Source organism: Elephas maximus, chromosome 2, assembly GCF_024166365.1.
Source record: "Elephas maximus indicus isolate mEleMax1 chromosome 2, mEleMax1 primary haplotype, whole genome shotgun sequence".
In the NCBI taxonomy this organism is placed as follows: domain Eukaryota; kingdom Metazoa; phylum Chordata; class Mammalia; order Proboscidea; family Elephantidae; genus Elephas; species Elephas maximus.
This window is the reverse complement of record NC_064820.1, coordinates 59,588,375-59,601,256: the sequence shown is the minus strand read 5'-3', so window position 1 is coordinate 59,601,256 and position 12,882 is coordinate 59,588,375. Positions and strand designations below refer to the sequence as shown.

Sequence of the window (12,882 nt, the reverse complement as noted above, 5' to 3'; positions counted from 1 at the left end):
GCTACCACTGAATTGTACTTTCAAACAGCAAAAATGGCAACAACAAAAAATTATGATCCTATAAGGTCGCTATGAGTAGGAATCAACTCGATGGCAGTGGATTTTGGTTTTACGGCATTATATTGGGACCATGTGAGCAATTCTGGCCAACGGACTGTGAGCAGAAGTGTCGTGTGTCTCTTCCAGGCCACGGCACTTATAAGCCAATGTACCTCCTTCGTCTTGCCTGACACAGCAATGCTAGAGGCCTCGTGCCTCAGACGGAGGAGCTACAAGCAGATGGACCACCCAAACACATCAGACTGCAATGTGAACAAGAACAAAACTTTGCTGTGTTAAACAACTGAGATTTCAGGTTTAGGTTGTTACTACAGTAGCTTAACTGACTTAGGAATCAAAATAAAAAATGTATCATCAAAAGCAAAAGAGATCAGCCTCTTCCCCAGAGACTAATTGCCTGGTCTGAAGTTTCTTATACCCCAAAACCCATTAACTCGTTGCTGTCGAGTCAATTCCAATTCATGGTGATCCCACTTGTTACAGAGTAGAACTGCTCCATAGGGCTTTCTTGGCTGTAATCGTCACAGAAGCAGATCACCAGGCCTTTCTTCCTCAGAGCCTTTGGGCGGGTCTGAACCACAAATGTTTAGATTAGCAATTAATCATAAACTATTTGTGCAGCTCAGTGACTTTATACCCAAAAGGTCTTGATAAATGTACCTGGTGGTGCCAGGGTAGACTAATATTAACCTGGATCAAGAGGTTATTTCACATTTCATCAATTCAGTATAACTTTTAAGAATATTATCTGCTCTATTTTATAGCAGCATATATTCTTCAGATACATTAACAAAGGAAGGGCAAAATTATAAATGGACATTATCAATCTGTATTATAACTCAGTTCCAATCATCTTCATCATAAATTTAGTATGTAGCCTTGTATGAGATCCAAATTTTATTCCAGGATTTCTAACCAAAGAGAATAAAACTAGGACAGCCTTTATGAATTTTCCTTCCTGAAAGCAGAGCCCATCATCTGGAATCCACCTCTGAACCAATGTGGAAGGAACATGCTTCCTCCCAACCATAGGAGCCACTTCTATGGCAAGTGTATCCATAGGGTTTTTGGGGGGTTTTGTTTTTCAACCAGGCTATGGGTGCACTTACAAAATTCTTCACCACCTTCAGCTTGATAAAATATGGTGTAGTTGCTGATGAAGCCATTTCTCTCACTCTTAGGAATCTCCTTCCATGTTATTGTGACTGTCTTCACATCAATGTTTTCTGCCTTGGTCACAGGACCTTCTGATGGAACTTTAAAGGATAGAAAGCTAAAGAAACTCAATCATGCCCCAGCAAGTCCTTCCTCCACAAAAGCTCTGATGTACACCCAAATCTAGTCAGGCCGAAAGCACAGCGCTGGGGGTGTTAGATGGGAACCGAGTAGGGAATTAATGAATCCACTTGTTTGAGAAAATTGTCTTCTGCAGTCATCCATCATGAAAAGGAAGGAAAGAGGTGTCGACACCAGAGAAAAACTACTTTTTTTATGTATCTCTCACTACAATTTGGCACCTAGCTCTTTCATTCATACCTGTGAAATACAGACATTATCAAATAGTTCAAGAATATGCCTCCATGGGCTACTTTTGAAAGACAGGAGATTTTTTCCAATGTTGAATGGAAGGGTGCATTTGGAAGATGTTAACTTCCAAAAACATAAAGTCTGAGCATTTCACCAGTAAAACCCTTGTTTATTACTACACAATTAAAAATAATTTTCTAACATCCTAATATATAATGAACTCTGTAGGGCTCCTACATTGGTCTTAATTAAATGTTATTTCTGGTTGGAGCGCTATTTACCCTAAGTTTCTGTGTCACTTTGGGCAAGTTATTTCACCTTTCTGGGCCTCAATTTTCCATTTGGAAAATCAGGGGATTAGACTTGATTTCTAATGTCTACCCTGTCTTCGAAATTTAGTGAATCTATACCCTGACCACAATTGTGTCAAATGTAATAGCTTAATATAAGCCGAAGGTACAGCAGGGGTGGGCTACAAGAAGACCATGAATGAGCTCCAGGGATCCACAGCCTTATCTGAATACTGGGTAAGCCCCAATGTTTCCCTTCTCCCACAGGTTCCTGACCACACATACCTCCTTCCTTGACATAAGCCTGGGTAGAGTAAGGCTCACCCACTCGGTCCTGAGACAGTGGATACACAGAGATGTTATAGCACACGAAAGGTTTTAATTTATCTGTTAAAAAAAAAAAAGGGCAGGGGGAGAGCATTAAGTGCCAAGCATGGCATAATACAAGGAACTCTCTACTGAGAGTTATGGCTCTTAAGCAAGATATTCTATTTGTCTATAGTTTCCACATCTGTAAAATAAGGGGGTTAGGTTGGATGGTCTCTAATGTCTATTCAATATATAGAAAATTCTAAAGCATATACACACACAAACACTCAACTATTAGAACTAATAAATGAATTCAGCAAAATTACCGGATATAAGATCAACATACAAAAATCAGTTGTATTTCTATATAATCTGAAAATGAAATTAAGACAATTCCATTTACAATAGTATCAAAAAATATACATATCTATCTATTCCAGTTCAGCTCTAAGACTTCCTAACTGATTCTTAGAGCTAAATCTTGTACCTCCCTGTCAGAACCACAGAGCCATCCAGGAAGGGAGAAGTAAGAGATCAAGGCCCTTCTCTGTCACTGATTTTGTCATACGACCTGAAAGTGCTGCAGAATAAAGCTTAATCCTCTGTCAATAGCACACCACCCTGGAGAACTCAAACAGCATAATTTCTAGCTCCTCTGTCTTCCTGCATCCCTGCATGAGTATACTTATTAACATAAGAAAAAAAAAAACAAAACCCATTGCCGTCCAGTCAATCCAACTCAGAGCAACCCTGCAGAACAGAGTAGAATTGCCCCACAGGGTTTCCCAGCAGCTGCTGGTGGATTTGAACTGCTGACTTTTTGGTTAGCGGGGCTCCAAGATGCTATTAAATATTAAGAAGTGGTTGGACTGATAGGACTGAAAATATAAAGCCTTACTTGTGTCTACATGAGGCAGGAGAGTTTTTGTAAAGAAGGCCATTCCTTCCTTGCATCACGTACTTGGTGAAGGGGCCTAGCTCTTAAACAGCAATCAGAACATAAAGGAATGTTACGGATAGAAGACAGACAGGATCCAAGCTCTAGTTTTATCCACAGGATAAGCAAGGTATCTGGGAAGGAGTCTCTGATGATGGCGGGTGTTAAAACAGTGTTTTCCACCTGGAGACAGGCTGGGATCAAGGAACTAAGGAATTCAGTCAAGGAGCCTGTAAAATTACACTGACTCATTGGGGTAGGAAGATAGATGTCACAAAATTTCCATGAAAGATGAGAGAAGACCAGTCAGCTATAGTAGGATCAGAAATCTGTTTTGGAAGGGACACTTTTTGTATTTCAATTTTTATTTGCTATTGATCTTCCTTCCCATTGGGACACAATATAGCAGTGGTTCACTCAAGCTGGGCTACACATACTCCTGGACATACTCAAAGACTTTCCAAGGGTACCTGGGCGTGCCTGGGTCAGCTTTCATTTGTACTCTTGAGAACTTGCGTGTGGTAGAGGAGTTGGTGCCAGTTTTCCTCATCTATCTTCCACTTTACAAAAGAAAGCCACTCCTCTCACCCATGCCTAATTTGACTATAATGCATTCCCCCAGGGCAACTGGAAGTGTTGGTGTCAGAAAGCCTTCTTAATCAAGGCACTATAAACCTGTAAGGAGCTCTGGTGGCTCAGTGGTTAAGAGCTCGGCTGCTAACTGAAAGGTTTGGCTGTCTGAAGTCAGCAGCTGCTCTGGGAATGCATTATAGTCAAATTAGGCATGGGTGAGAGGAGTGGCTTTCTTTTGTAAAGTGGAAGATAGATGAGGAAAACTGGCACCAACTCCTCTACCACACGCAAGTTCTCAAGAGTACAAATGAAAGCTGACCCAGGCACGCCCAGGTACCCTTGGAAAGTCTTTGAGTATGTCCAGGAGTATGTGTAGCCCAGCTTGAGTGAACCACTGCTATATTGTGTCCCAATGGGAAGGAAGATCAATAGCAAATAAAAATTGAAATACAAAAAGTGTCCCTTCCAAAGACAGAAAGATGTGGCAGTTTGTTTCTATAAAGGTTACAGCCTTGGAAGCCCCATGGGGAAGCCCTATGGGGTCGTTATAAGTCAGATTAGACTCAATGGCAACAGGTTTGGTTTTGGATAAACCTGCAGTAGTCTTTATTTCCTCGCCTTACACATATTTCTACTAGGGCAGAGAATAGCATAAGAAACTGGATATTTTGACCCATGCTGGAATTTCTCAATTCAGATGTATTGTAGAGTGAAGTGGCAGGAGAGACGGAATTTTTGTTTAATGATCTTTCTACCTCCATTCCTTGTCTACTGTCAATTAAGGTATCATTCCTGAAGGTGAGTTTCCTAAAGGTACTGCCAAGAAAGATGAAACCATCTTGCTTGCCATCTCATCTTTTTTTTTTTTTTTAACAATATATTCAGACTCTTTAAAAACTATATTTTTGTGAAGACAAGGCTATAAGGAAAACTGTAAATAAGGTTCGCACTCTCACTCAGTCACCGAGCCCACTTTGGAAACCTTATGTGAATTAACATTGCTAAACGAAAAGCTAAGAATCAAGAATAACTATACAAAGTTCCCTGACTTCATCAAGCTGTCAGCTGACAGATCGTGAAACATCATTTTTGAAGGCAGACCACTTTGTAACTTTTGGCACCTGTCTCAGAAAGAGCTCAAAGAACTAGGTGGCACTGCTGTAACAAAGCTCCATCCAACCCTATCGACTTACGTACTGAGCAATGTTTTTGAACGTGTACATTTATAAAAATGAAAAATTGGAATAAAGTCGATGCTGAACGCTACCAGTAAAAAGTCATCATCAAAGGCTAAAAGAACTAATGGAGAAAACACCTCCTCCTCCTATTTCATTAGGAAATGTATTTCCAATGAAGTTTTACTTTTTATCTTTAATAATCTGTATCCAAATTTCAGTTCTACTCTGTCCTATAGGGTCGCCATGAGTCGGAATCAACTCGATGCCAACGGGTTTGGTTTGGTTTGGTTTATCCAAATTTCTAACATATGCATGTTGTTTTTATCAAGTGTGTGATGTTAATAATTGTAATGCAAATACAATCCAGCAGAAAATCTTTTCAGCAGTGCAGGTCCAGGATCACACAAAATTTTTTAAATGTTAGATTTCAACGCATACACAAATTTTTATTGCAGAGAAATATGATAGGATCATCAACAAAAGTCTTTGAAATATAAAATATAATAAAATACTGTCAGGAATGGAATTGAAAAACAAGTTCAAGGAGCAAAACGGATGATTAAAAAATTCTGACTCTTAAAGAACTTGTTAATGTATTTTTTTAAATGAGTGATGGTAGCTATCAAACCTCTGTGATATTTAGATTCCATCTGGTATATTTTTTTTAAAAGTGCTATAACAGTATTGTTTAAAATACTTATATCTTTTGCAAGATTTAAGCTTAAGATTAAAATAGGTTTAGGTCAAATTAAAAATTGTAAGGAAATACACAGTTTTTCAAAACTTTAGTAGAGAGAATGCAAGCCAGTGTTGAACACAGCAGGTAAGAGCTCAGATTCTGGAGTCAGGCAAACTTGGGTTTGGGATACTCTGCCACGTATCTATGTGTTCTTGGGTAAGTGTAAAATGGAGGCAATAACAGTCCTGACTTTAAAGGTTTTTATAAAAGTTAACTGAGGTAAGCCTAGGGTCCTGCACAGAGTCAACACTCAATACAATGTCATTATGATTGCCATCGTAACAGCCTGAACCAGCTGAGCTAAAAGAACTGTAGGGAAAATTTTGTGTCCATGTTGGAGCATCACTATCAAGGGGAATAGGGAATCTCAGAGGACCAGCAATACCTGCCCGGAGAGGATTTGAAGGGAAAGAGGACTCTCAAGGGGCAGGCCTGGGGCCTCTTGTTGAGCTCTCTCCCCACTCAGAGAGACCCTTTCTGGGCTAATTGGAGAGTCTGGAGTTTGTTGGTTAATAAGAAAGGTGGTTTCCTTTCTGTCTTTCACATTTATTTAAACTCATTTGGGACTGGCAGTGCTCTGAAGACTTCCCAACTCTGCCCTTGCTCATGGAGGCTTTTTCCTCACCCTGGCCTTAGGCGTACAGATTCCTTCATATGTCAGACCGAAAAAGAAAAAAAAAAAGACACTCACGGGCTTCCCTAGAATTTCAGCCACTGACAAATGTGCCCACAGCTTCCTGTCTCAGCCTTGCTAGGAAATGCCAACAAGTGTGTTGCTTCACTGAACTGCTGCACCAGCTTGCCAAATGCTATTAACCATATTTACAGTTCTTGAAGCCACAGTTAAAGATGAAAATGAAACTGAATTCTGCACAGAAGGTGTTTGAGGGTTCCACAGTGGCTACCTTGCTGGACTGTCCAGTTCCTAGCCTGAGATACAGATTCCCAGGCAAAGGTGGAGGGCTCTGAGTCCAAGTCTGGGAACCACTCAACCATCCATGTGTCCACCTCCGGATCAGAGCTTTGCCACTCCACCACCAGCTGGTCCCGAGTGAGGTAGGCCTGCATGGCCTCAATGCACCGAAATGCTGAAAGGCAAGAAAAGAATTGCTCCACAGCTACCCAGCTCATCCCCTACATGCACTAACCACACTGGCACCCATTCATTGCACAAAATCGCAAAGAAGATCATAGTTCAGCTTCTCCACTGCCCACTGCCGTACAGCTGATTCTGACTTATGGTAGCCCCGCGTGTTTCAGAGTAGAACTGCACTCTACAAAGTTTTCAATGGTCATAATCTTACACAAGTAGATTACCAGGCCTTTCTTCCATGGTGCTGCTGGGTGGATTTGGTTAGTAGCCAACCACAAACTGTTTGCAATACCAAAGAACTGTTCTCCACTGTAGCCTCCCCTTATTGTGCTATTTTCATCCCCTTTATTATCCCTTTTCCTTACCCCACACCTCTGATGATTAAGTGCCTTCTTAACCTATCAAAAAGTTACCTGTTCCCAGAAAAGGATCTCACTAGAGAGTTGATGACTAAAAAGACTTACCTTTCACAGGAGTCTCTGCAACTGAAAAGGAAACCAAATCTGAGACAAAGAATGAATCTCTAACAATAGAATTTCAAGCACCAGTAACTTCTCGGCTGCGGATCTGGGAGATGGTGACCCTAAAATCATACCTGGGAGATGCCTTCAAACCTCACTGGTCCAGGCTGGTCCCACACAAATTAGATATGGATTTCTATCCTCAAGCCAGTAAGAATAGTGTTTGCACCAGAAAGAATAACACCCATCCAAAGCGCTTAGATACGGACACATATGTAAATCTCAACGTTTTCTGCAGGCTTGGCAGAAAACTCATCTCTGGAAACAGACCACAAGGATTCCTTTAATAGAAAATTTGAGCAAGTGGCTTCCAATCCAATTTGGGATTTAATTAGGATCAGAGAGATATATTATTTAAAATTTCTGACTACTCAGATGAAAGCACTATTTAGAGCAATGGGGCCATCACTGTAAGTGCAGTGAGGCAGAAACAGAGGGCATGAGGTGGGTGGGGTTTAGGAAATCAGCATACATTTCTCCTCCCATCCGCTGATTACCATGCACAAGACAGCCAGCCTTCAAAACTGGAATCCACATGAAATATGTTTAAATGAGCATCAAAGACAATCCTAGATGGGGGCAGAAGAGTAGACCAATCAACCAGTTGCCACTGAGTCAATTCCAGCTCCACAGTAGAACTATGCTCCATAGGGTTTTCAATGGCTGTGATCTTTCAGCAGTAGATTGCCAGGCCTTTCCCCCGAGGCATCTCTGGTATATTCAAACCACCAACCTTTTGGTTAGTAGATGAATGTTTAACCATTTGCACCACCCAGGGACTCTAGAAGACGTTGTGTCCCTCAAATAAATCAAAAAGCTTTTTGAAGCTGGAATCTTGGGCCAAGTGTAGGAGTTTAGGTAGGGGCTGCGGGTGGTGAGTCTTGCTCTTCCTAAGCGATAAGTCCTAGCAGGCCGTGTGTATGTTTACAAGTCTCTGTTCTTGTAAGTCACCATCAATAGGTCATTTTCTAAAACGAGCTTTCATGAGACACTCCAGTCGCTGGTCCTAGAAGAAAGGCCAAGTGATTTGGCAATCTGAAAGATTGCTCTGAGGAAGAGCAAGGGAGGCATGAAGGAAATGTGAAGCTGAGTAGGAGCAGGGGCCAGCCAGGCAAGAGGGACAGAGCCAGGAAATGAATCTTACCTAACCCCTAGGACTCCCATTTCCCCCTCTTGCCTGCCCCTGTTCATAACCTCTATGGGTTCTCAGTTGCAGCTCCAGTCCAGGCTGAAAGTCATTGCTGGAGCCCTTGTAACCACCTAGTCTCTTACAGGAGACAACATTGGTGCTCCACCTAGGTTCTGTCAGAGTCCTTCTTATTGTTTTTGTGTATTTTGCTTGATTTGGCATAATTTTGAGAAGTAACTTACACTCCCAATTCCCCCTGCAGGCTCAGGCTGAAACCACCCTCTGCAGGAATTTTTTTTTTTTTTTTTTAATTGAACTTTAGATGAAGGTTTACAGAACAAATTAGTTTCTCATCAAACAGTACACACATTGTTGTATGACACAGGTTAACAACCCACGGCATGTCAACACTCTGCCTTCTCAACCCTGGGTTCCCTATTACCAGCTTTCCTGTTCCCTCCTACCTTTCAGTCCCTGCTCCAGGGCTGGTGCGTCCCTTAAGTCTTGTTTTGTTCCACGGGCCTGTTTAATCTTTTGCTGCAGGGTGGACCTCAGGAGTGGCCTCATTACTGAGCTGAAAGGATGTCCAGGGGCCATACTCTCAGGGTCTCCCCAGTCTCTGTCAGGCCAGCAAGTCTGGTCTTTCTTTTTGAGTTGGACCTTTGCAGGAATTTTATCTTAGATCACACTTTCGGTTCAGCTTCCCTCACTTCCTTTCCTAATCCTCCTGGAGGCAGTTTCTCCGTAAATCACTAGCACACAAATCCTGACCTGAAGACTAGAACAATTGTCAGTTCCTAACTCCAAACTCCTTCTTTCTACCAGTATTGGAATTCTGAGGAATAGGAGAAGTTGGATTCAAAGGGCCAAATGCGCTCCAGGGGCTGAGGGAAACAAGACCTGGCTCTGCTCCACAGGAATGTGGAAAAGGTTCAATTAAGCCATGAGCCAACCTTAAAGGGGTGGGCAACATTAAGTGTGCTGTGAGAGAAGTTTCCAAATTATCATTCTACTGAATATAAACTAATTACTGATTCCTTCCATCATTCAACAAGAACTTTTTGAGCAATGACTCAAATACAATACCTCCCCAGGTGCAGTGGGAAATACAGAAGGTAGAAGATCCTTCCTGGGAGAAGGGAAAGGGGTTTTGAGCATGAACATCAGTTATTTCTTTTGATTTGCGTGAAAGCAATCACTCACAATCTATCACAGTTTGCAGATACTGGTGGTGGCTCACCTTTGCCAGTTCTCCTAGCCCAACCCGGTCTCTACCCCAACTCAGTCCCAACCTCCTACTCAGTGGCTGTGCTATTCTAGGCCTGTCTCAGACCACTGCCTACTGGCTAAGATCTTGTAGAACTCAGAAGACATTCAGGTCAGAAGGAATCTAAAGGATTATCTCTGCTAATCCCTCATTTTGCAGATGGGAAAATGGAGGGCCACAGGGGTAAAGAGCCAGCTCAGTGTCACACAGTATCTGTGACCAGACCTCTAAGTCACTTTGATAATACAAAGTCCAAAATTCTGGATAAAGTATATCGTACGTGTTTGGAATCATGCAGACCTGACCTTGAGTCCCACCTGAGAGACTTTGAGCAAATAACTAAGCTTTCTTGAATCTTAGCTTCATCAGCTATAAAATGGATCTAATAGCACATACCTCGTAATGTCATTTTGAGGGTGAAGCTATATCATCTAGCAAAATGATGCACACTTAAAATAATTATTATTATAACTATTCTCTAATTAATCCTATTTCATTAAACAAAGTTCTGTAGAACACTACTTTCTTATATGTCTAGAACAGGAGTCTGTAAATGCTTTTTGTAAAGGGGCAGATACTAAATATTTTAGGATTTGAGGGCCAGATGGTGTCAGGCACAACTACTCAACTCTCCCACTGTTGTGTGAAAGGAGTCACTAACATTAACAAACAGGTGTAGCTGTGTTTCAACCAAATTTTGTTTACGAAAGCAGATGTCAGGCCAAATGCCACCCATAGGCCATAGTTTGCCGACCCCTGGGCTAAAGCAGTTATAACTGATGATCATACTGATACTTCTGACACAGAGCAAGTACCTTTACAGCTGGGGAAAAATACTAAATGAATTTAGCATGAAGTTTAAAGTATACTTCATAATAGTCTTAAAATTGTTAATCCACGTCAGTAGAAATTTAATTTCTCAGAATTTTTACTAAGAATGAAAATAATTAGCACTAAACAAAACATTTTTCATGCACAATCCCATTTAATCCTCACAACAGCTCTATGAGGTAGGTACTATTATGTAATACCCACATTTTACAAGTAGGTTAAGGCTTAGAAAAGCAAGGTAACTTGCTCAAGGTTACATGATATCTAGTGGAAGAGCAAAAACTGGAACTCAGGGCTGTTGGACTCTAAAGCCCAGCTTTTATCCCCTACCCTTTACGGTCTCCCATTCCTGGGCCGCACCAGGAAACTTAGATTACAAATTAGCAGGACCTCCATTAACAAAGAATGTGCATTTCAATGACATAATCATTTGTAAGAAACTTCATCACTAGGAGTACTGGATGGGCAGGAACTAGGCTGTCAGGAACTAGGTACTTTGGGGGATACTATTAAATACTTTTTTTTTTTTTATTAAATACTAACAAAAATAACACCAGGAGCCCCTGGGCGGTGCAAATAGTTAACACACTTGCTGCTTGCTGCTAACTCAGAGGCTGGAGGTTTGAGTCCACCAGAAGCACCTCAGAAGACTGGCCTGGTGATCTACTTCTAAAAAATTAGTAATTGAAAACACTATGGAGCACAATTCTACTCTGACACACATGGGGTCTCTATGAGTTGGAATCAACTCAATGGCAACTGGTTTTTAAAATAATATCAAGTATAGCTAAAAACACAACATATCCAGGAATTTTAAAGTGAGGAAAGGGAAGAAATGGGTTAAGTTTAAGAAGCAAAGAAAGAAGAAAGCTGGTAGTGTAAGTGCCCGAAACAGTCCAGGTCTAAGTAAACAGGGAGAGGTGGTTGCTTGGAGAGTGCATTTGTTACAACAAATAGTTACTGAGTACCTGTTTTTGCCAACTGCTCTATGCCCATTCTAGGCATTGGAAATTAAGTAAACTAAATAGACAAAAATACCTGCCCTCAAGGAACTTACATCATTGAGGGCAAGATAGATGATAAAATAAATGAGAAAATCTGAAGAATGAAAGATAGCAATAAGTTTTATAGAGAAAAATAAAGCACAGGAGAGGAAACTCATTGCCTAGAATCTTTGAAAAAGAATCAAAGAAGGTATTTTATTCCAAAACAGGATATAAAATATGAGTTTGTCTAAAATGTCTAGGAACAGTAAAATGTTAAAAACTACTTGGTCAACAGTGTAATGAGCCAATTTATTAGCATGTATAAACATCAGAGTTTTTCATGATTTGGTAGGTGGATAGGAGAGGAAAAAGAGAAGAAAACAGGAAGATGAGCATTAAGCCAAGGTTGAGAACGTGCTCAATAACCATCCAGAGGAGACGATTTCAAAAGAGAGGCTACAGCCCCTGAGGACAAATTTGACATACCTCACTGTTTTTTATATGTCTCAACCTCAGTTTACATTCAGTAAGACCATTACAAATAAAAGCTGCAGGTAGAACTTTTAAGCTTATGACTTTGTATTGCATGATTTATGAAGTCTCTGCTAACACAGGCTTTGTTCCAAAAGAACTTCATTTCAAAAAAAGAAAACAAGGGGCTCATTAATTACCAACATTGGTAATTCTGTTCTCCCCCTCCCTCTAAAATATAAGTCTCCATTCTATTTCCATTTTGACTCAAGAGAAACAGATACCCTTGAGGAGATAGGGACTGCTCCTTCCCGGATTGGGATGGGGCCAGGCATCTAAATAAGAAGTTCACACTCTACTTACACTTTTCATGAATAGCAGGAATCCTCAGGGTAGCCACTGGAGACTTCCCAATAGAATTGTAAGAATTTACAGACACACAATAAGTCTCGCCTCCTAGATTCAGTTCAAGTTGCTGATTAGTTGTGTTCATTATCTCTGTGAGGTTAGTGCTGTTTTCTGGAAAGTACCATATATTGTAGCCAAGTGTCTTCTCCAAGATTGGTGCTCCTCTTGCCGCCTGAACCCAAAGGAAACAAAGTTTATTGCCAACAACAAAAGAAAAACATTGAGACAGAGGTAAAGGGTGGTGGTGGTTGGGGGTGGGGGTGATATTAACTACTGGAGTTAAACAGCAATCAGGAAATTAGCCTCCAGGGATGAATAACGTACCCCGCGCACTGTACTATTAAATCTCTCAAGCTCCAGAAGAGGGGATTTATGAAATGATACCTTGGCATCAGCCCTTAACAGAAGTCTGATTCCATGAGGCAAAGCTAGGGAAATGTCCAAGCTAAACTAAGCAAGTCACCCCCATTTTCTTCTGGCTATGCCTTTCTCTCTATCCCATATGAGCAGAGGAGTATAAACTAAAAACTAAGGCATTCCCTCTAAACCAGTCCCAACTCTGC

The 12,882-nt window shown here is 41.0% G+C and overlaps 1 protein-coding gene across 1 annotated transcript in view; it reads right to left on the bottom strand.

Moving 5' to 3' along the window:
• IL31RA (interleukin 31 receptor A) overlaps positions 1-12,882 on the bottom strand; it is an 80,960-nt gene that overhangs the window by 22,606 nt on the left and 45,472 nt on the right. Inside the window, exons 7-10 of the mRNA XM_049863907.1 lie at positions 12,275-12,491; positions 6,519-6,701; positions 2,163-2,264; positions 1,170-1,316 (exon numbers count right to left, since the gene is read on the bottom strand). Coding sequence (XP_049719864.1) covers positions 1,170-1,316; positions 2,163-2,264; positions 6,519-6,701; positions 12,275-12,491 — 649 coding nt within the window. The remainder of the gene's footprint in view (positions 1-1,169; positions 1,317-2,162; positions 2,265-6,518; positions 6,702-12,274; positions 12,492-12,882) is intronic.